This window comes from Colletes gigas, unplaced genomic scaffold (genome assembly GCF_013123115.1).
Source record: "Colletes gigas isolate AHSC1104 unplaced genomic scaffold, ASM1312311v1 Colletes_gigas_Sc00031, whole genome shotgun sequence".
Lineage (NCBI taxonomy): Eukaryota > Metazoa > Arthropoda > Insecta > Hymenoptera > Colletidae > Colletes > Colletes gigas.
The window spans coordinates 2,138,998-2,163,987 of NW_025106660.1; the positions used below are offsets into that span (position 1 = coordinate 2,138,998).

Consider the following 24,990-nt stretch of genomic DNA (forward strand, 5'->3'; position numbering starts at 1 on the left):
AATAACAATTTCACGACTCGAGGTACACTGAAATTGCTAACTACTATCTCTTAGCATCGAGAACGAGTGAAACGGAGAGAAATGTTCAATGTTTGTTCATCCTACGGATTCTAAAATCGTTCAGAAATCAAAGTACATGTCTGTTTTAGAAATTGTAAAATTTTTCGATAGCTCCACTTAAAAATAGCTTTAAAAAAGGCTAATTTTCCAATAGCTTCACGCTATCTTTCAACATCTGGTCCTTGTGTATTTCTTCCTCCTTATTTTTAAGTTTAATTTACCATATTTTTGAGGAAGCGTTAATCTTACGTTTTAATGACCAGATTTGCAACAATATCGAGGGTTAGAGACGGAGTACCCTGTGGTTCGTGTCTAAATAGACTCCCCCCACGTAGTCGAAGAAAGGCCTTTCCAAATCCGTGTGACCTTATTTACGAGACGGTGGCCACTTTCGTGAATTTTCGAGTACGAGGATCTCGTGGTGTTGTACCATCGAAGGCATGATCGACGCCAGGCCGGAATTGCAACGGTTGCATTCGCTCGAAACCTGGGTGCAATTTTTGTACGACGCCGGTTCTGCATCGAGGCTTATCCTAGTTACGAGGCCGGTGCAACTGGTGCATCGTATCGCCAGTGCATTGCCCTCGTGACGCGAATATGCTTCTCGATCGATTTGCCTCGACCACGGCGCGGATCGTTCCTTGTAGTTTGGAAATTCTCGATTACTCCGCGTCCGTGTCCTGAAACGATACCCGCGAGTCCTCCGCCATATTTTTTAACTAAATTATCGTCGATAATTTATTTCAGTTATCCTAATATCTGGACCTTCGCGAAGACCAAATATTACAATTATAATTTATTTCTTTTCCTAGTAGGATAGTCCTTAAGTAATTGACAAATAAAATGGAGGAATCGTCGATTGTGTAATCCAGTTTCAAAATAGAGATTAGAATTACTAGTGGGGGAGGGGGGGGGGGGCTATATTTCAAATTTCTTTTCCTCCAGACTTCTCAAGTAGCTAACAAACGAAGCGGAGGATTTGTTGATCGTGTATTTATGTATTTTAATATCACGAAAGAGAGATAAGAATTAGCAATGGTCTATGTAGACTGCAAATAATAACGATTCATTCCAACGCATATGTGTCTTTTTGAGAAGATTCGAAAGAAACAGGTGGTTTCCCATAAAATGTGTGTCCGTCCCAGGTTACTTGCGAACAATGATGGACTCTGGTGAGGCCACCGGTAACCCAACACGAAACCACCTGTTTCCATTGAAGAGCACTTTTTTAAATCTTCTCGATACACGATTACGCACCGAGACATTTATTATTCATTAATTCCCGTATCTTACTCTGAAATTTTTCTGAATTTCCACCGACCGACTAAAAATTTTTAAAAATGAAAATAGTAAAAAAGAAATCCAAAAAAAAATATCCCTATAAATTCATAGAAGCACTCATCGTCTGGCATTGACATTTGCGTTCCACTCGAACGAAAATACGCGTATTCGTGCAACGTTTCGTTTCCCCGAAAACTGTTATTTCGTACTAAATAGGTCGCTGCCGGACTTAAAAAGTAAGGCTTGCGCGTTCTTACTAATATCCTTGGAATGCGGTTTATGCTAATCGCCGGCCAGAGAGTTTAGCTGTCCGTGTTTTAAATATACTCGGAACAAGGTTTCCACGTAGCTGAATCGTATCCATTCTCCCGACGACTCGCGATAAAAGAAATCATCGACGCCTGGTAATTTCATTCCCATCGATCCGTGCAATTATTTTCGCCTCGTCACCCGCGTCTATTAAAAATATTCTCCCGGGGCGTCTAAACTCTGTCGTTGTCCCGGCGACGATCGCGCACAGGATCGGGATCGACGGTTTGTTTGAAGAATTTAGCCCCGTTCGTTCGTGGCCGTGATAAAAAAATTCTAAAAACGAGAAAAAATAACAAAAATAAAATTGTAAATACGGCGAGATATAGAACCGATGGTGCTCTCGAACTCCGAAAACTTCGTTATCTCGATCTCGGTAATGCTCGCCGGCTGAGGCGTGCTTGTATTCAGCTTAAGAAAGCGATACGAATTTCTAGATGTTAATTCGCAGTCAGATGTCCTTGAAGATCTCGAGAAATCTCGAAATACCGAACGGTTAACACGTAAGAATCGTAACTGTACCTGCGTCGACGCCAGGTGAAGGTACGAGCACCGTCACCTGTCGCTGGGAATTCGCAAATTTTAAATCACGTTATGTCTGGGAGTCGTTGCTCGAAAGTTTCTTGCTCTGCTCTGAAACTTCGTCTTATAACCAGTTTAATACAAACGAATTTACAAATTGTACGATTGCTCGAACCCGAGTCGGGTGTAATTGCGCGTGGTTAATATTGCCTGGAAAAACGTGGAAAGCTCTCCTTTCTCGACGATGCGCGAGTATCGAGTTGTAACGCGCGTGGTTTCGCTGAACGAAACTCTTCTGGCGATCGGTTATCTAGTTGTTTTGACTTCGACACCGTATTGCAGATAAGTGACAGCAACCGTTTCGTTATTAAGCAACAGTTTATATCGACAAAATTTTTACTTCTTCGAAGAAGTTCACACAGAACGATAAGAATTCGCAGCGATACACTGTCTAAATCCAAATACAATTATAATTTTAAAACTAATCTAATCAACTTTGATCCCGTTGCAAGAATTCGTTAAAGCAACTATTAAAACTCTCTCCTCTACACGCTGTTTTTCGTTCATCACTTTTCTCTTTCTTCTCTTTTTCTGGCTTGTGGTTTACTCTATTGGATATTTTAGACGCTGAGGTATAGATTGATCGGTCGCTCGAGCACTTGCGAGAGAGTTGAAGAGCGTAGCCCTCTGCTGGCGAGCGCAGGAAGCTGTAAACGACGATAGCTATCATATAAATATTATTTCGACGATCAAAGTCCACGGAGGTTAACACAAATTGCTTGAATTCTTCTTTGGAATCAAAATTCAAATGTCTCAGAATTTTCCAAGTTGAGAAATCAGCATCGACGTAAGTTGAATTTTTCATCTAGGAATCGATGGTTCATCTCGAACCGAATCTCTTAATTAATTGCTTCCGTTTGGAAATCCGACCCGTAGTAGCCGCGAAACGAATAGAGACAATGCTCGATAACGGGTGCCTCGATAATCCCCGACGATTCCAGGGAGACAATCGGGGCGCTGCAGACGCGTTATCGCGTCGAGGAGACTTAAGCCAGAAAGTCAGGAACGATCGTGTTTTGTCGTTTAATCGGTCGCCGGTGAACGACTCGGTGTCGATACATCCCGAACTCCGTTGTTTGTCGAGAACTCCAGCCGCGACGTTGATAACGGGCACGCGAGATTCATCCTGGAATCGCGAGAGGCCAATAAGACACGTTATTGGCGGTGGTCGTCCTGTTGTTTTTCCAGTCTCTGACAGACAATCGAAATTACTTCGCTGATAAATGCTAGACGTTCTCCTGATTATTTTCTTTTTTATTAGCTAGAGTGGGGTACGTAAGCAAGGGTCAGCACTATAGATAGAACATTCTACGTGTTTACCTCAGTTATTAATACTATTGATGTTCGCGAGAGACGAAACACTGGAGGTCTTGTTTTTCCAGTTTCTGTCAGGCGGTAGAAATTACTTCGCTGATAAATAACCCCCAGACGCCTTATTTTTGATTATTTTTTCATGTTAGATCAGTAAAGGTTTCTAGCAGGCCCTATCTTGGACGTTGAGATATTAGATACTGGATTAAGGAGTGTATATATAGAAATGGAGGGGGCAATCAAGTGCTTGCGAGAAAGACAAAAGCGTCGTAGCCCTCTAGTGGCGAGTCGTTCCATGCAACGGTCGTCTATATTCGTTTTTCCACAATTCTGCTCACGAAATTAAGGTGATCCTGTTGCTTGGTTTTCCAACATTTTTCACTGCCCTTTCAAGTCGCGTAGCAATTATATTCGACCAATTATTTTCAATTTCACTGTTCGTGTCGTCGATCGAACAAGGAAAAGTGAAACGAGAGGCTCTCAAGAGTGCGTTCGGCAGCCCTTTGTCTCGCTGGATGACGTAAAAGTTAACGATTGAAACTAATTGTATAATAATTGTATAATGTAACGGAAATGTTTAAGCCGTGACGGTGGAAAGTTTGAACGCCGGCTGAAATAAAATAATTACCCGGGCGTACGGTGCGAGGCAATGCAGTACATTTTCGAATAGTAGAATCGTATTTTACGGATAAAAAAAAAAAAGGTTCGTGGGTTGATATCGAGTTACAAATTCAGACAGCTCGTTAAACGTTGCAAAAATAATTGAATTCGCGGACGGGTAACCTATAAATAAAGTGTCACGCTCATCCGGAGCATTTCTTAGGGCCATTAATACGTCTGCAAATTCCAGTTTGTATGGCCGCGAAGCGATTCAAATTTTGCCCAATTTCACTTCGTATAAATCTTCGTTAGCGTGGTAATATATCGATTCCGACGGATCGTGCTTAATATCTTGACTAATACCGTTCGTAATTGAGCTTAATGACACCCCCAACACCCACCCCTCATCTTCTTCTCCTTTACTTTCCCTATCGGCGCGATATATTTCTATCTCTCTCTCTCTTTCGCGTAGCGTCATCTCCCGTTTTGTTTTCTAAATGAAACTGTCGGTCGTTTATGGGTTAGATGAAATATACGTGTCATCGGTACACGAGTTGCATTCGAAGTGTTAAGAGAGGAGCGCGCATTAAACTTACGTTTACGATACGCGTCGTATACTTGTCACTCGAGACCGACGCGAATAAACGTTAGAAAGTTTCGTTGCTTCTGACAAAAAAAAAATCCACGAACTGTCTTCGATTTTTATCAAACCTTTCGGGTATACGGTTGGCTAAAAATAAGGGTTGCATTCTATGTTTTAACGATTCCAGAGCTTAAGGAGCAAAAACTACCCTCCGAGAATTTCTGGAAAATTTCTCGAAGACGAATGACAGAAAAACGTGTGAAATTTTCAGTCGTGGATAGCGAAACTATCGTACGTATAGAAAGCAGCGTTGTAAACAAATTTTGTACGTATCGGTAAACAGAATTAATGGGGATAGTTAAGAAATCGGTTGTAAACACTGACGTTCGAGTGACGCACGCGCTACTGACAACCGTTTATCGTCTGACGGAGATTTCTACAATCGCTCGTTCCATGTTTTTAATTGTCAGTATGCACACGATATTTTTTGTTTGAATTCAGATTGCCAGTTCATAATAAAATAGTTCGACGTTTTTTTTTCTTATTCCGTAGATAGCAGAATTTCCTTATTGTTAAATGTCCCAAAAAATCGTAAATCGTACAAAAATTTCTATCCATTTTCGAGACTTTAACAAAGACATTTTGGAAGGTGCTTTCCACCCTCAAACTTGAGCCAGCGGCTCGAAGTTTGTCGCCCCGCGGACCGTAATCCTCATCGAACCGCGAACGAAGGCAGTAAATCTTTTATTCGTCGTACGAAATTTTTATCCGGATATGAATTTCCCCCCCATCCACGCTGGTAAGTGATTTTAAAAGGTTAACGTCCGTGGATCGATCCATCTCCCTCGACGATAAGTAATCTCGCGCCACAGTCGTCGTACCGTCGAAGTATATAACGGGGCGCTTTTAAACTCCCATAATCCACCACGCACGTGTACCTCGAATCACCCGTCATCGTACGCTCCCGCAGAAACTTTCAAGACACCCGTTACTTTTCGCAAAACTCTAATTCGTTGTCTTTTTCTAATCTCACACCACGTAAGGATGAACAATCAACGAAAAGTAAAATGAAAAATAAATATTATTGTTTCAAAGATGAAACGTAGACACGTGTGTGGGTGTATGTGACCTCGGTGCAACGCATGGTTGGAGCGGATTAACCGTAAGCGCGAAACGTCTAGCGTTTCGCTCCGAACCGATACGCCGCAATCTGCAATCTTCCCGTCAGCCGTAAAAAAAGCCACCCCCCGATTGCGAGAAGTCATCGCGAGGATGGCTTGCAACGTTCCTAATCTCGCGTCGGGACGTCATCGTTCCGTTAATAGAACAGACATCGTAGCAGCCGGTTCGATCACGCGACGTCGAGGTCGCCGGAGTGCTTCGCGGCGATTAAACGATCGACGAGACTCGCCGAGAAACAGATTGACAATATTTTAATCGAATAACCGGACGACCAACGAAACTTTAACGCTGCAGCGATTCGTTCGGGGACGTTTTCTTCGATTCGAAGCGTCCGCAAACCCCTCGAATTCTCCACGAAAACGAAACTCCGATCTATTAATATTTATTGAAATATTGCAACGCAGAGTTAAAGTCGATAAATATTTAAAGCGTCCAAGTTCTTCTTCGTTAGAAATCTTCTTTGGCACCCTTCTTGAAGCGCAAGACGTTCCACCTGGGGGTCGCGACCCCAATTTGCGCGCAGCACTACAATGGAGGGGTTAAAGTAGATACTTAAATTGTCGAAATTTTTCGATGGAGAAAACTGTATACAATGTCTCGAAATAAATATTTAAATCGTCCACGGTTGTTGTACATTAAACATTCTTGAAGCCCTCCTCGGATCGTAAGAAGTATCGACAGGGGGTTGGAATAGTCCCCATATATAAAATACTTGAATAAACAATCATCGTCCACGGTTGTTGTACATTAAACATTCTTGAAGCCCTCCTCGGATCGTAAGAAGTATCAAACAGGGGGTTGTAATAGTCCCCATATATAAAATACTTGAACAAACAATAATCGTCCACAGTTTGTACATTTATCCATTCGCGAAGATCGTTCAAATAAAGTAATTTTACACGGTTAAAATTGATACTGTTAGAACCAGATATTTGTCCTGATTTCTCGGTATTTGTTGGGTTTTCTCTTCTAAAAGAGAAAGTTTTCTTTATGTAACGTTTGTTGCGTTTAGAGATACGAGTCAAGAGGGTGCAGTTGTGTCCCTTCCTTGACTTGTTTAGACAAAGTATAGGACCGATTGGGTCTGAGGGTACGGGACGAATTCTTCGTCACTGACCTTTTCTCATTCTGTATGTTTCTTTCAATGCGTAAAGACGTGCCTTCCAAGTGTTTCAAATAAAGCTTAGTAAAAGTTATATCGTTTAAGATTATTTTATTTATTCCACCACCTATTTCCAATAGTATTGAACATTCTTTTGTGTTTCGTTTAGGGTTTAGGAACTTTGTCTGGTAGAGTACGGTGGCGGGAGGGTTGAAAATAAAAATTTGCCGAGTCCCGGATGGTTATTTTTCGCAGTGTAGAAGTGAAATTTCCAGGCAACCCCTTGGTTATCGAGCCGAGTCCCTGCTCCCAGTGCTCGATCTCGCTCGCGACCTATCCCGTGGACATTGTGCGCGTCTTTGTTACGCGGGGACCATTGTGTGCGATCAATACGAGAGTGCGAGCACACCGAGCCACGAGCCCGCCATCCCCTGGTGCTCGTTACTGCTCCTTACGGCCGTCAGCTTTCCCTTTCGTCGGCCTCCGTGGAAATGGAGAACCCCTTTAAAGCTTTAACGCGACCAGCCGCCAATCGGCGCCGCCTTTCCACCAAGAAACATTTTATTCGCTTTCTAGAAATCTCGACCAACTTCATCCTCGATCCTCTTGAAAATTAATATCTTCTCGCGTAAATTTTTGTATTTATTTATTTATTTACCAGGACTGCAGATTCTTGCTTAAGAGTACTACAATTTCTTAAACATATAAACATAGTTCATTTAATTTAACTTAATCTCTGTGTCTAGCGTACCTTATATTTCTATGTTAAACGTATACAATTTATTCATTTTATAGAACCTGATGCTATATCAAACGTTTGTAAAGTATTGTGGTTGCTAATGACCCTAATGGGTTGATGCAACAGTAAAAATTAAATATAGAATCGATATCGAGACTCCGTGATTTAATTATAAATTACAATTTTTAACGTTTGAATTTCGAAAGTTTTTGAACATTTTTCTGAAAGCGAGAACGCGTTGTGAACTAATGGCGCAAAAGTCGCGCGACAACGTTGCCAAGGCGTTCCTTCTCTGTTTTTCCCTCTGTCGCGTCGCGTTATCGCCGTTTTATCGGAACCGCGATTAATTCCGTCGAGTCAGGGAACAATTTCAACGGCGACACGGCGTGCAGTTCGATACGTCGTGCAATCGAAACGTTGCAGCGTGTGTTCGCTGATAATGACGCCGGTTATCGCGACGACGATCGTCGTGAGCACGCGGACGAAATGTTTTCGCGGCGATAGTCTTCGATGCACGATCGACGCCCCGGATCGATAACCTCTCGGGATTCTTTCTGTCTAAAAACAAATCGTAAAATAAAAATTTCAGTTTCAAATACCTCGTTTCATTATTCGAATATGGATTTTAAATTATTATCCCGACAACCCGTTTCTTTTCGATCTCGCGAGCGTTCGAGAGGAAAAATTTGTTGTATCGCGAAACAACAGGAAACATCGATAATCTTGATAACATTAAGAATCTCGATGATTTCACGCTCGTAGATAACGAGGCTGATAAAAAAGAAAAAAATTGTTCGGAGCTATTTCATCGATCGGACAGTAGGATTTGATCGACGAGCGGAAGGTTTTTCGTTTTTTTATTCCGCGCGTAAAGTCTAAAAGCGATCGAATGACGCGAACGAAAAGGAAAACGTCCGGTTCGTCGGTAGTCGGCGCTCGTACCACTTTCCCTGTTTACTCGAGGATGCGTTGAAACGCAACACTGGCTATTGCAGCGGTTTTACTTGCGGTCGCACGTCTGATCTACGAGGACTGCGTACCCGTGGCACGTTTCTCGGTTGCCCCCCCTCGTCTAATGGAAATTCGATGGAAGTCGTCCGTGGAAATCGGCCAATTAACCGCCTGTCTCTGCACGACTGTTTTAAAGGGCATGGGACGAAACAGGACCGCGTCTGCTCGGTTGCGTTCGCAATTAGGTCGGTAATCAACGCTCGCGAGGACGCGTTAGGCTGCTCTCACGGTGCAAGAGTTACCAGAGTCGAGCAAACGGTCACCCTAAACGCAACAACGCGAACGCTTTTCTTCGCAAAATATATTTTATAAAATTTACTCTTTAATTATTGAATTACAATCGCCTAAATAACCAAGCTCGAAGTTGAAATATATATTTCTTTCGAATTTTTACGGTTTTGAAAAACCGTTGATTTGTTTATATACACAGTCTTATTATTATATAAATTCAAGGTTCATGAAATTCATAGTGTTACGAAGATTATTCTGCCTCTGCCTCGACGCTTCTCTTCGATATACTTCGAAAACAGGAAGCTGTAAAGTAATTTTCGAGTTTAACAGCTGGTTAAGAACGTGTTGAAATCGCTAAGTTCCGTTTGCTTGGTGCAGACGCAATCAATATAGAAACCTTATCGCGCGCATTGTTGTATTCGCGGTATGCGAGTCGTCGCTAAAATAGCAATCGCGCGCCTTTGATGCTACTGCAAATACCGAAAATCCCACCGGGGGATTCAATTTTCGTAAAGGTAAACACGATTTTTGCAGAGGATTATTCGCTCTTTTTTTTTTTCATGGTCATCGTGTTTTTCTTTCCCGAATCGCGAGGCTCGAAGTAATTGAATTTCTCGCCGAGCATCGGTATTTTTAATACGACGGTATTCCCCATATCGTGGCGTACTTTGATAACCTATGACAATCGTTCATCCGTTCGAACGATAAAAATTAACCGAGAATTGAATTAATAACCAATAACTATTTGCATCGAATTGTTATCGAACGTACGACGATAACATTCCTTAAATATCCCAAGGATAATGGATAATTAAGCAATCGGAAGAATATATATTTATTAATAGGTCTTTATCGCGTAATGAATATTAAGTGTAAAGGGCAAAATCTAAACGACACCGTTTTTAAACGATACGTCTCAATTTGAGTGAAATAAACTTTATAAGGATAACATAGAAACATAGAAACTGTCGCGTATATATTTTTATCCCTCTCTATGGGGAATTGTATACGCGGATCGTACAATGGTGGCGATTTCTGTATAAATTACTCGCCAGGAATCCATCGTGCTGGTCGAGGAACGGTGCCACGTAATCTCGTTCCGTCTTCCAGTTTATCGTGGTGCATTGAAACGGTAGCGTTACCAACCGCGATCATTTTGCTTACGGTCCCACGTTTCACCTACGACCGTATTGCACACGTATCCTCGTATTTCCGCGCGCACAAAACGTGCCGCGTCGATTTGTCCCCGGTAGTCTTCGGTGAAACATTCAATAAGAACGACTATCGCCGCCAGTGTCCTTAGACCTCCTATCTGTTTCGACGATTGCCGGAGAACTTATCGGGCCCATTCACAAAATGATAAAGTGGTAAACGTTTATCGTACAATTAAGATATTACCGTAAATTAAACCTACTACTACTAACTTCCTAACGATCTCTTCCTTCGACTGTTATTTTCATTATAGTGAAATGAATTAATTTTATTTTAATTTCTTCATATTTTTGTACACTGGAGAATGTTATAGATAAATCAATGAACGAAGATATATAGCAAAGCCCATTAGATAAAGTAACGTGGCGACGCTTCGAGCGCTCGACGCCAGAGGGCCACGCTCTTAATTCTCTCGCAAGCACTCGACCTTCCACCTACTCCTCCCCGACGGACTAAGGCAGGGCCTGCTAGCATTGTCAGGACATTCAGTGGTCTCTCGAAAAGAGTGTACAAGGTGACCAAATCGAAATGAAATCAACACTCTTTTCGATAGACTCGGTCGTTTAGTAGTAGGTTCAAAACCATTTTATCAATACACCCCTGGTGTAATTCATATAGTAAAAATTCTAGCGTATATTTAAATATAGCAGACTCAATTTAACGTTGCTGGTGAATCCAACTACACTTTGTACGAGGGGCTACGCGAACCCCCGTTTCCGGGGGAAAGGCACAGAGAGACTTCCCCGAAAATGCGTTGGTCGCCTAGGAGTCGAGAGGGCAGGTCGTCCAGGGCGCGATATTCGGGGTCTTCTCGAATGTTTCCTGTCATTTAGCGGCAAATGGATCACGTAAGTGCCAGGCGCGCGGAGACGCGAGAGAGATACGCGGTGTAACGGAGCGAGAGGGGAACACACGAAATGACGGACACGGGGAATTTATACGACGGGGCCTGGTCACGGGCAATTGCCCTGCTCGTCACGGACCAGAATAATGTCGTGATACGTGCAGACCGAAACGCCCGAGAGGAAACAACGCGGATGACGACGACGGTCCCGTGGTCTGCGGCTCGAGACGGATCGGCGACGGCCGTTGTTGTCCGCGTCTGGCCTTGCGCGTTATTATCGTATAGATTCCTCTAGTCAGCAGTCTACAATGTCGTTGAATTGGCAATGAGACGCGGACGGCGAACGACGCCCGCGGAGGAGCGTGTGTTTAACCTTGCCGTGAACGCGAACGCGAACGGAGGAATCGTTGGCCATCGACGACCAACAGGATGAACGATTCCGGGGATCGAAGGAACTCGAACTCGAACTCGAACTCGGGGGGAGCGTCCATTTCTGTCGATCCGGAGGATTTATGACCCTCCTCCTTTGGTGAACGGAGTTGGCAAAGGAACCAGACGTACCCTGGTTTCGGGGATATTGAGCGTTTGCCAAGGACGATCGAGAAGTTTTGAGAATCAGGTGTTCGGTTGATGTGGATGGAGCGAAGATGATGTGCAATGGCGGCTGGCGGAATCTGAGAAGTCTCCTGCAAGCGTTTGGGAACAGGTGTCTCGTGGTCCAAGCTGAGGAATTCCTTGGAAAAACTGGAAAGAGTGTTGTGGTTGCTGGTAAAGTTTGAGAAAGTTGTGCTTTCAGGATGACCAAGTCCAACTTTTGAGGAACAGAAATCTGATTAATGTGCGTGGTGCTTGGATATTAAATTGATATTTAAGACCTATAAAGTGAAATAAATATAGTGCACAGGATGGTCGAGTCCAACTCTTGACAAAAATTAAAAAGTATGCAACAGTTTGGGTAACCAAGTGTAGCCTGTTTGATCAGAAGTTTTGAGGAACAAGGGTGTCCGCTAGGTGTGACTGATACCGGAAATTGAAGGAAAACTTCTACACAAAGTGAATCGAATATGGCGTATAATGGTTTGGGAATTGCGTCTCCGCCCTGGCGTTGATCGAGGTGAAATTTTGGAGAACCAGGTGTCTATTTGATGTGGGTGCTGCCGGAGGATTCGTTATCGAAGCTAGACGAACTTTGGTGTTCAAAGTGAATCGAAGATTACGTATAATGGTTTGGGAATCGAGTCTCTGCTTGTGTGGCGATCAAAGCCGGATATCAGGGAAGGAGAATTTGTGTTCTTGAGGTTTTGAAAAACAGGTGTCTCTGTTGCAAGGAGGACAGATGATACATTGTGGCGAATGTAGGTTCCCTCGGTTGGTTGTTCTCGTGTCTTGACTCCCTAAAAAACATTCCCCAGCCCGTAAACAAAGGAATAAACGTCTCCTCATCGACACCGAGTCCCGTGAATCCTCGTGGAAGATTTTATGCCCCCGAATTTGTAGTCGCGGGAGACGATCTGATAAGAAAGCCACCGGTTTTCAATCGGCGTGGAGCACTTTCGTTAAATCGTGCGCAGGTTTTACGATCGAGGCATGAAATTTTCCGTCCGCGCGATAAATCCGATCGACGCTGCCCGGTTCCCTAAAAATTTTATGCCCGACAAATGTCTCGAGATCCCAGATTGCGTTTGTATCGTTTCTTATTTCCATGGTCACGGTTCTCGCCCACGATCGTAAACCAAAAGCCAGTTTCAGGGGGATTTACAAGCGTACCGGGGATCGAACATTATTTTATTTACAAATTATCCGCGAACACAGCTTGTTAATTCATATAGATAGAATTATTCGATAAAATAAAGCTTCCACTGGTTGATTTTGATTCTATTAACTTTGTTGTTTATCTTTTTTATTAATAGAAACGAGAAACAAGTTTAAATGAATTTAAACTACTAACTAATAATCGATTGTGTGTCAATTTAATAGCTTAGTCCTTATTCTTCGATGTACAAGACGAATCGTCGATGAAAATTAAAGAGAATAATTCCATTTACGATCCGAGACTTTCTCCCGTTAGTTTTAATTCATTGTTATCAGTGGTACTCGCTAGTACGAGTACTTCTGACACAAAAATTGAATCCTCGACAACAAGCGTAAAACATGCATCGCAAATAAGTTTTTACGACGGCATAAGAATTTTACGGTAACATAAAATCTTACGCTACGCGAGATATCCGCGAATAAAATGATAAGGAATTTCGAGCAAAAGGGTAAAACATGAAATATCCCTCGTAAAGCATCGATTTCTATGGTCAATTTTTCGCGATCCCCGGGACCAAGGAGATGGCTACAACTTGTCCCCAGTAGATCGGGGAAGTTCCGCGACGACGAAACTCGCAGCTATGATATTTAGTAGCCGTCGAAACGGTCCACTTGCCTGCTCGGAACAGCGTCGTTACCGTTAAGTGGTCGTTTCTGTTACACGATGCGTTTAACGACGCTAACTGCAGGTGGTTGATAAATTATTAATTGGCCCCGGTAATCGAATTTGCTTGACCCAGACGCGAGCCACGTCTCACAGTTTAGTATTGTTCCTGGAATTAACGTTCGAGTTGTCACCTACGGTACTCGCCGCTAGAGGGACAGCTCTCTCGCAAGCACTCGACCGACTCCTAATATCCCGGCGTCTATGGCAGAGTCCACTAGCAGACTAAACTTTTCTTATCATATAATTCACAGGGGACTCCCAAAGTATAATAAGTAAAAAATGGAAATGGGACTATGTAATCAATGTGAGAAAGGGGGAAAGTATGGTATCAAGGTCTGAATGTGGACCACGTAATAAAGAAAAACTGAAGTCCACTAGAGCAGGCCCAGAATGAGACCTTTCTAGGATCTTTCTCACCTCCTCCACAGAGTATTTCGACATGCTTTCTCGTATCAGTAAAGAAGGTTGAATGCCAAGACATTGGTACAAAATATTTAACCCTTTGCACTCCAAATTACATTTCAATTTTGTTGCCAGCAACTCCCAACGCTTTTAAGTGTTTTATTTGAAATTTACGTTAACTAAAAAATAAAGCAATTTAAACAAATAGACGAAGAAACAAATTCAATTAAATATCTGCTTAATTTACACCGATGTTGTATTTTGTAATTTTCAAGTGTATGATATCTCTTGAAACTTGTTTCGCAAAAAAATGATTGATTTCCCTTCTTCCCTCGGGTATTTCTCTGTTTGAGCAAACTGCACAAACCTTATGCTTTCTTTCGGAATATACGGAAATGAAATTGAATTCTATTGGTTCGAATTTGAGAAAATGTCGAGCGGGACTCGACGAAGGAGCAGCTGACATAAGAACCGATGTCGAGTCACGCTCCACACAGGAGTGCAAAGGGTTGAGGGGGGAACCTTATGTAAATGGCCTGTTTTTCAAGAATTTTTTTTGAAAAATCCAATGCACAGATTCATTTAAAATTTGAAGTATATTAACGTTATAATGTAAAGAAAAATATTTTTTATAAATTTTAATTGTTAATAACAATGGTACAATGGTGGCTTGAAAATGGCATCCTGTACAATGCACAAAAATGATCTAAAACAAAAAAATCAAAATAGAATAGTTAGTTTATGCAAAAACGCTCAGCATGACATTCTTCTTTTGTTAAAATTTTCAAAATTGCAAAAATGGCGGATGTTTGAAAAAATAACCGGATTTCTGATCATGAACAATTGTTAATAACAAGGTTTTGTATAAAAAATAAAAAAATCGGAGCTCGTCATGCTTAGGCCAATTATTTATAGAATATATATGCCAAGTTTCATAAAGATCGAGTAATTAGTTTTTCACTTTATTTTGAAAATAAGGCACAACGAAATCTCTGATCACTTTCTAATTTTTTTATCGTATTCCCGAGGAAATTTCCTACCAATTTAAGCAAAAAAAAAAAAAAAAATGCTCAAAAATTTCATTTTACATGAGGTTTCCCCCTTAGTAGAGAAGGTTTGTGGGAGAATCTGTTAGCTCGTTGGGGGCGGAATTTAACAGGGTTCCTTCTGGTTGTTTCGCAGATGCTGTCGGTGAGCCCAGGAATGGAGGTAGGCAGCGGCGGTCACGGCGGCCTCGGAGGTGGACTGGAGGGTGATCCGAGCGGTGGTGGCGCCGGCGTCGGAGGGGGCGGGGGTGTCGGCGAAGGAGCCACCGAGGGGATGCAGGAAGCGATGGTAGCCGCCGCCAGGGACCGGGCGATCCGCGCCGGAAGTGTCCGGCAGGACCTCGCCCTCGACCTGCCACCACGGCTTCAGCTTCCTGACGGCGAGGAACGTCCTTACGGGGCGCACACCGCCCTTCATCTGCGCGACCCTGAGCAGGTGAGCTCTCGACCCTTCGATTCTTCAGGGACTCCTCGTCGCGTTCCACGGCTCGGAAAACCCTCGTTTCCTCGAACTTTTGGATCTTTTACCGGGCCCCAGGGTCGAATTATCAATTCCTCCATGTCTCTCCGTAATTTAAAATATGCATCGGAGAGCAGTACTGTTTTAAAACATTCTAGAAACTTTTTTTGCAATTCATTTCCATGCAATACTTATTTTACTGTTATCAACACATGTCGCGGGGCACGAGATCGCACACGCTTGCTTTGTGTGTGTTATGACTAATAATACGTCAACAATAATATTATCTTGCGTGACAAATTTACGCCCATTAACGAAACGATCGACGTCTCGGGTATCCTAAAAGTACGAGACGAGTAAGAAAGATGCGGAATAGTGTTTGTAATGTAGCTTGTCCGGGGAGTGCTCGTATGGGAAATCTTTATCGAATTTTTTTTTTTTATACCGTTCATTGTCGTATCGACATTTATAGTTCCTCGTAATCATTCCTCTAGCGTTCGAGTGTAATTCACTTTCGTCTATAAACGTCAGTCGATGCGGAGAGGTGGCTCGAGTCTGATTATAAGTAACTTGACATAAAATTCGTTTCCGAGAATAGTTCCACCGTGCTAAGAATACATAAGTTTTTCAAATACTAAAACCCGCTAGAAATAATCTCCTGAATGCAAAATGGTTTAACCCTCGAAAGAAAATAAATCCAGACTTTGTAGGAAATATCTTTCGCTTGTAGTGGTTCGAATTTTTACAGAAGAGAAATTTTTCAGCAAAAAAAGAAATTTCAAATCATTCTGGAAAAAATTATTTTCGGTTGCAGGGGTTAATTACAATCATTTTTGGTGAATACACATACCCCCGAAATCCTACACAGTTTTGAGCAAAAAATTCAGTAAGTGGACAAGTTTTTCGTCGAAATTGAAAAGTTTCAAATCGTTTTGGAAAAATTATTTTCGGTTGCAGGGGTGAATTACAACCATTTTTGGTGAATAGACATAACCCCGAAATCCTACGCAGTTTCGAGAAAAAAATTCCTTAGCAATAATATAATGTGAGGCCAGAAATGTCACTTGAAAATTTCGTGCGTATCTTTAAAACGTCATAACTTCTGAACAGACCGATAGATTTTAATGTTTAAAAAAGCAAACAACGCGTATTTTAGTGAAGAATACGTAGAAATTGCAACAATAATGAAAAAGTTGTTCCTTGACCCCGTAAAATTAGAAAAACCACATAAAAATGGTCCAATTCTCAAACTGCCATAACTCCTGCAATAGTGAATATATTTCAATGAAACTTTTTTCTGAAGTTGGGCTCTTGAACACCTACAAAAAAGTATTAAACAACTTTTCTATAGGGCGTCAAACAAAAGTACTAAAAATGAAAATCGAATTTTTAAGAAAAATCGTCCAGGGTACTGCTGAAATTTTTCGGTGAAAAAAAAAAATTCCAAATCCTTTTGGAAAAATTATTTTCAGTTATGGGGGTTAATTACAATAATTTTTGGTGAACAAACCTACCCCCGAAATCTTATGCACTTCCGAGAAAAAAATTCGAGTAGGTGGAGACATTTCTCGGCGAAATTAAAAAATTTCAAATCGTTCTAAAAAAATTAGTTTTGGTTCCTGGGATCGATTACAAACATTTTTGGTGAATAAACGTACCCTCAAAATCCTACGGAGTTTTGAGAAAAAAATTGTTTACTGAAACTATGTCTGACCAAAACACATATTCTACTTATTTTACTGAAATTTCATGGGTATCTTTAAAACATTATAATTCCTGAACGGATTGAACGATTCTAATGTTTCAAAATACAAACAATGCGAAATTCTTGGATGTATGGTCTACTCGTATACCTCATCTGTGATTATGTCAACCGAGGATTAATACCATTAAGCGCCATCGCGGTGGCGTAAATTTTCTACCGATCGAATGGCTGGATTTCCCCCAATCTCATTTTCATTTATTATACGGTCGCTTATTAGTCGATAATAACCACGCGTTTTCGAACGGCTGATTAATAACACACGCGAAAAGGGACGAATTCCCGCGCTCCTGGGATATAATTAAATCGATTTTATTTCCCAAAAAAAATATCCATACGCAAATGGGTCCTTTTAATGTCGTGGTGCGTTCATTAATCGTTCGCTTGGTAATTAGCTGCGTTGATCGTTGATGCTTAGAAATTATTTACGAGCGCACTCGGATCCCGGCGTCAAAAGGCACAAAGTTGCTCGTTAACCGACCGTGGCGCTTGTTACCTCGGAAGTTTTTCGGGATTCCCGGGTGCCGCGCGGCGAAGCTCGATTTTCCTACGGATCGTCCCGTAATTAATGTCGACCCGAACCGTGTGCTAATTGGCTCGGAATATTCCGAGATGCAATTAGCGCGCCGCCGCGCGTTACACGCTCTCAAAATATTCCCGATGGAGGAGCTTTTTTCGAGGCCGTTAATCGCGTTTACTTCGACGGGAGGTTGATTTCCCCGCGGAATAATCCGCGGATAATACTTGTTCGACATCTCGAAACGTCACGGGGACGTAATGCACTATTCAAACGCTTGCCCTAGTACTTTTTACTCGACGGGTAGGCTTGCGCAAGCATCCTTGATAAGCGTCGCTCGAGCTTCTCGAGAACGCTGGAGACCGCCATTTTCAACTTTTTTTTTTTTCGCCTTTGTGCGTTTCCCTTGTGTTGCCCGCAATCCCGCTCAGAAATACCCTCCGCGACTTCCACTCAACCCTCTCGGTTCGAAAGTATTGAAAAATTGGATTTTTATCGGGCATAATTCTGTGTACGTTTGGCTTCTTTTTAATAACTCCAACAGGCTCTGCCTTGGACGCCAGGACATTGAATGGTCGGTCGAGCACTTGCGAGAGAGTCAAGAGCGTGGCCCTCTGTTGACGAGTACTGGAAACTTTGAAAACTCCTGGGGCTTCTTAACGGTTATTTTTACTCATCAGGTCGATCGTTTATTATCAGAAATTGTTCTCTATAAGTTCTCTGCGTTTTGGAAAATAGCTTGAACTCAGAGATAAGTTAATTTGAAATATCTCTGGACTTTTAACGGCTAAATTTGTAAATTGTTACGGGGATAAGAATTTATTCCGGTGTTTGGAAGACGATGGAGACGCCGCGTGCTCGCGTCTGGAGACAGCCAACCAAAGGAGGATCAGGTTCTACCCTCTTGAGGCTTCTGGATGCCGGGATCGAGCTAAAACACGCGCTCCCTCGGGACCGTTCGAGGGTCACGGGTTAGAATTTCAGTAATTCTACGCCCCTGCGCGTGTATACCCGCGAATGGCACGTCGTACTCCCGACCTGCTGGCGTCGAACGAGCCTCGCTTCCGCCCATCCAACCACGGATAAAACAACATTTATAATGAAATAATTAAACGTCCATCCATCGTTCTCTGCCGGTCAAAAACAGTTTTAAAAATTTAAGGAGCAATTATCCTGGAAGCGGTTTAACAATTCTAGGAGCAAAACCATCCGACATATTAATTATCGAAATAAAGTAATGGCCCCCGCTGGTGTTTCGTAATTATTTTTCTAGCAGGGTATGGGTGCTTTCATTGTTTTCGTGTCCCTCGATCCACCATCCAAGTGGGTTCCAGCAGAGTTGTTGCGCAACAAGTACCATCGAGTCTCTGCAAAATTGTTCGCGTTCGAACCTTGCGCCTCTCGAACGTCGGAGGCTCACGTTTGACCTACTATTTGCCCATAAAGCTATAAACAGTATGGTCAAGAGCCCAGAAATATTAAAATGCTCCAACATCTGGTTGTCGGCCATAGGCCACCGACATTTTCTTAGCGCATAAACACCGTGCATGGGTCATGGTTTCAACCGGGTCGACCATACTATAATCAACGTGAATTTGCATGTATTAATTTCACAAATCGTTAACATTGTAAATAAATTAAATTAAAAACTCAAACATTCGGCAAATTGCAATAAATTTCCAAGCATCATTTTCCACAACTAATTGTCAAATTCGGTAAAAATGATCGATAGTACTCTGGGGACTCTTTGCGCTCGCCGCTAGAGGGCTACGCTCTTAACTCTCTCGCAAGTGATCGAGTGACTATTCGTATATACAGGGTATTCGACCACTGCTAGGAAAAATTTTAATGGGAGACTCTAGAGGGCAAAATAATTTGTTGCGTGCGTGTTTGTTAAAAAGTTATTAACGAAGCCTCGATCGCCAAATTGGTATTCTCGATTTTCGTCTTATTTTGCCCTCCAGAATCTCGCATGTTACCCTAAGGTGGCCGAACACCTTGTATACAATCCTCAACCGACCACTGAATGTGAGACCAACTCCCACGCGAGCAATTGGCTATTGTATTAAAAGTTTCCTTCAGCGGTGGACTAAAGCGTTTGGTGTGTATTGCAGGAGAGCGAGATCTACCAGAAGTGCGTGCGACCGCCGCCGAATCGGACGGTGTTCGACAGCGAGAGCCCGCCGCCTTACAGGAGCCAGTCGGCGCTGTTGGACGCGCCCGAGCGGATAGTCCGTTGCCACAGCGCGGGCAGCTCGTTGCTGAGGGTGTTCCGGAAGTTCCCGAGTCCGAGCAGCTCGACGCCCGCGGTGGTGGTGCCGCCTAGGAGGCCGACCCTGTCCAGTTATTCCGAGTCCAGTAGCAACCTGAGCAACCTGTCCAGCCTTACGGTGGTGCCGTGCGAGGCGGACGAGAGCCAGCAGCAGCAGCACCATCACCATCAGCAACAGCATCATCAGCAGCACGTCTGATCCGCGGCGCGGCCGAGAAGGAGAAGAGCACTCGAGGCCGCGACGCCCCCGGGGAGAGCGTTCCTCGAGGTCGACGGACGACGAAGGATCACGCGGAAGCGTCGACGAGACCGACCGAGCGAACAAGACGTGGCGAGGAAGGACGCTGGCGCCGAAATCGTCGTCGTCGTTCTGCCCTCGAGAATCCTCGAGCCGTCGAGGATCCCTCAAGACTGACTCCGCAGGAGAAACTTCGGTACGGGTTCTCGGCCAGCCGACGCACAACGGCGTCGCCAGCCGTCGGTGGAGTCTCTCGCTGACGGGGACGGCGGGAGGAGAAGAAAAGAAGACTCCGTGGATGGTCCTCCACAGTATTTCGGTAAGAGGCAGGAGTGCGTCCTCGGCAGACTCGACGAGAGGCTTTCGTGCTCCTCGATCCGATCCGTGTTCCCCGGAACGCTCGTCGCCCGACGCTCGTCGTCCAACAGCAATCCTAAACAGGGCCAGTCTCTAGCCTAGATCTCAGACGATTCCAAAGCACCCAAGACGAGACGCGGAGAAGGGGGTTACCGAGCGGAGAACCACTATGGCCGGGCGACGGAAGAGACAGCCGACGAGCGTCGCGACGGAATACCCCCCGCGGCGGGGAGGTCCCAGCGAACACGAACGCCAACCATCCTTTCGCTGGCGTCCCTGGAGAATGTCCCGGTGTTCGCCAGACGCGGTTTTTACCCTACGAAGAGGTCTTCCGAGGGCCTCGAACGGACGATGGATGGTTCACGTCAAGGTCCCGCCGTTCGAGATCCACCACTCGTCCTTCGAAGACACACCTGACACGCTCCGGTGGACAGAACAAGAATACGCATCGCGACTCGCGCGGAGAGAATAGAGCATTTGGTGGACACCGGAAACGACAGGGGACCAGCGACGGAGCCAACGCCGCGTCCGACAACCCGGACGGGTCGATCATCGAGTATCGTGGAAGTTTGTTCTCTGCGAAAAAGACTTAGTAAATTATTTATTGGCGGTTGGATCGCGAGTCTGCGCTCGCGGTTAGACCGCGAGACAAACGGGAGAGAGAGGGAGAGCCTGGATGGATCAGGCGCGACGACGCGCCGCCAGACCCTGGAATAAATGGACGAATAATTGTGTCTATTTGTGTGTGAGTGTCTCCGTGTGAATGAGAGAGGAGAGACCCCGGAACAACTCGGATCTCGGGGAAAAAACGATGGGACGAGGACGCGATCGGGAAGCAGGAGTTAGGCGACTTGGGGACGAGGATCGTCGGCCGAATGACGAGAGCAAAAGAGAGAGAGAGAAAGAGAGAGAGAATCACCGAGGAAAAGTAGTGCCAAGAGCGTAACAAAAAGAAAACTCTGTAAATATTAGGTTAGGTAGTTCAATATCAATATAATTATTACGACTAAAAATGATATGCTATATACTGATTAAAAAGTAATACCTTACACCACGCATAAACACGAGTTTACGGGCGGTGCGAAATCGCTGCTGGGACGCGCCACGAGGTCCGCGAGAACTGTATTTTTCTTTTTTTTTTCATCGAGAAACGTCGACGCGTCGATCTCTCCCCGGACGAACCGAGAGCCCCGGTGTTTCCGTCGATCCGCCATTTTTTTTCCAGAAAATTCGACTCGGGGCGTCTCGGTGACCGGTTTCTTTTGGAGTACTAGACAGAGACGATTTGTTGGCGACGATTGGCATTCACGTTTTAGTGATTGGTTGTGTAACGAACAGCCTCGAGAAGGGACGGGCAACGTTCCGTTCGCATCGAACGGCGATAATTAAATGTAATTTCGTTTTATGTAATTGAAGTTGATAGTTTTATTCGACCCCGGGGGCGACGACGTAAAAAAATTTATCGTCTTGTTGTTCGTTGCCCGTGGACACGCTCGTCCGGTCGTGGAACACTGCCCGTCTCTCTGGGTCTCGAGGAGAGGACGAACGACAGCGGGGAAATATCGATTCGTCGATGCCTCGATCGATGGTCGACGCAACGCGTCCCGCCGTGTTTCGCGCGGCTCGAACGATGTCTGATATAAACGCTACTTTATTATTATTCAGATAGATAAGGCTTCAGTTTTTGACGAAATAGGACGAGATCTGCTTTGACGACGAACCGAAAGTCGACGACCGGCTCTTGTTTGCCGTTCGTGATCTTTCCTCTGCGGTTCGACGGGAACGTTCTAGATTTAAATTGGCCCCCGTCCGGTTGCTGACCGAGATTCACTCGAGGATCTCTTGCGAAACGACGCTTCGATCGATACAAACGCATCGCGAAATAATTTCCAAGCCTTCGCCGAGACCCTGCGATTTAAAGCTGAAAATTAATTGGCGATCGAGCTCCTCGAATTTAGACTTTTAGAGAGCTCGAGTATATTTTATTCGTTTTTGGTTAGGGGAAACATTGACGCGTGTTGAGAAACCATTCGACACAAACAACAATTATATTTAGGCGAAACTCTGATATACTCTATTATTTATTTATTTCGATAACTAAGTTTAACCCAAGCACTATAATTAAATTAACACGTTTTAAATAGGAGATTTCAATTGCGCTCTTGTAAATTTCGATGAAAACAAATTACAAAAGTGTCCTCTTAAGACGTTCGCTAGTACGCTTGACAACAGCTCTATGTCTGTACGAGCAAATTGAGTGTGAATTACACAGACCAGTGTCGCCTCATGCGCGACATATTACTCAGAATATTCAGTTACAAGACGTATTATTTGTACATAGATAAAGACGACTATAAGTACAGTCACTGTGGTGGACGCGTTTCCAATTGGACTTTGGTAGCGAACGTGTCAAGACGAGGTTCAATGAGATTTATACGCGATCAATCGCAATTAATTTTATCCACCGTAACTCGCTAAATTTTTTTTAATTAAAAAATACTAAAATAAACTTCGATTGGAAGAAGATCTACGGATACTCTCGTCAGCAACTCGACAGAAAATGTTTCGTTTACGTTTGCAAGTCGCTAACAAGTATTGCACCCCGTGCAAAAGAGTCGTTTATTTTATCCGATTCGCATCGATCGATCTATCGGTGCACGTCTCGCGAACGAGCGCGATCCTCGAGCGTGGACGAGCAAAATGGCGGCGTCGACTTCGGTTCTCGGCCTCGGGACAGAACGAAACTACTGAAGTATCTCATGAGAAGTCACCAATTATTGTAATCCTTAAAACTGTAAGACGAAGGGGTAAAATTGCAAAGAAATTACCGTCAGGTCTCGCTTCCGTGTCGCGGTACGAGCGTGTCGAGACAAAATACGAACCTTGTCCAGCGCCATCCGAACGTCGTCGAAGAGAAAAGCGATCGTACGCGACCCGGAGGCGGCCCGCCGTCGTAAAACCCACGATTTGGCGTCGAACAATGCGCAAAACGAACAAATGCCGATGAAAAATCGTACAGGATATATATATACATATACACATATACACACGCGTACATATATATGTATATATATTGGTGAAACGAAATCGCAAATTTGTCATTTCGATTAAATGTCCGGGCAGTTCTACACACGACACTCGACCGTCTCTCTGAGCGCCGCGGCGCTGAGCGCAGCGACGGGGAAGTCTATCAGTTCTCCATCTTCGATAAAGAAAAGGGAATAAAAAAGAAAAAAAACGAGGGGGAAACAAAAAAAAAAACAATAACGAAGGAAAAATGTGTTCACGCGCATGCAATATTAGGCGATGAAGGATTATATAAATCGTATACTCCACGCGAAGATATGAGAAAACTATGTGGGGGGGGGAAGAGTGACGAAACGAGTAGAATGAAAACGAAATGAGACGAGAGGAACGAACAATAGCGGGCTAACGAGATATATGTGTGCGTACCTCGCGATTGAACGCGCACCAATCGACGAGAAAATGTGACGAAAAGAGTGGAAGAGAGAGAGATCGAGAGACTGCGTGTGATTGATAGCGAGAGAGAGAGAGAGAGAGAGAGAGAGAGAGAGAGAGAGAGAGAGAGAGAGAGAGAGAGAGAGAGTGAGAGTGAGAGCGAACGAGAACGAGAACGAGAAAAGAAAAGAAAACGAATAAGATTACGGAAAGGTGCGGCTAAATCCAATGGGTCTTGTGCAAGCCTCGGTTAAATTAAAGCTGTTATCGACTTAGATTAAATTTTAAAATGCCAAAACGGAGCTCCGGAAACCGCGCGCGAAATTTTTCCTAACGGGGGGGGGGAGGGGGGAGGGGGGGGGGAGGAGAAGCGAAAAATTTTCCAGCGAGCTCGATATTATATAAATATATAAATATATATATATTCTAAATATTATCATCGGAGTATCGTGAGCTTTTCGACGATCCCGGTACGAGCGAGGCGGATTCGATCGTTGAGTGTGGCCTTTCGATGAAAATCACGGGCGAATCGGGCTCCCCGGTGCCGATCGAATTTTTTGCCCGGTCTCGCGACGCGGTCTCGACTCGGAACGAACGGATCGATACTCGAAACGCTGACGCTTGGAGCGGTGTCCTCTTTCTCGGATCGAGTTGCCGCGCGATTAGTCCCGATACCCGCGTTCGGTGTAGATAGACGGTAACCATTTTGGAATATTGCACGTTAACACGTTCCACGGCCTAATTCGTGTCACGTTTCCAAACGATCCTCTTCCAAAGCGAAAGGAGACGGTTGCGTTGCAAGGACGTTAGGAATCTTGCCGTTAGAAAATAAGAAAATTTATGCTTAAGGTTCCCAAGTGTTGACTGTGTCTTGGGTGTCCCTGATGAACACGTTACGGTTGTCTGTTACTTAAGGGCGTGTTGCTGCTCGTAGATGGTCCGACGTTCGAA

General features: G+C 44.0%; 1 protein-coding gene across 1 annotated transcript in view; it reads left to right on the forward strand.

Moving 5' to 3' along the window:
- The window catches only part of LOC122401973 (lateral signaling target protein 2 homolog), a 144,208-nt gene extending 119,837 nt beyond the window's left edge, over window positions 1-24,371 (forward strand). The window contains exons 3-4 of the mRNA XM_043404445.1: window positions 15,111-15,410; window positions 19,828-24,371. Coding sequence (XP_043260380.1) covers window positions 15,111-15,410; window positions 19,828-20,184 — 657 coding nt within the window. The 3' untranslated portion in view covers window positions 20,185-24,371. The remainder of the gene's footprint in view (window positions 1-15,110; window positions 15,411-19,827) is intronic.
- Window positions 24,372-24,990: the final 619 nt, after the last annotated feature.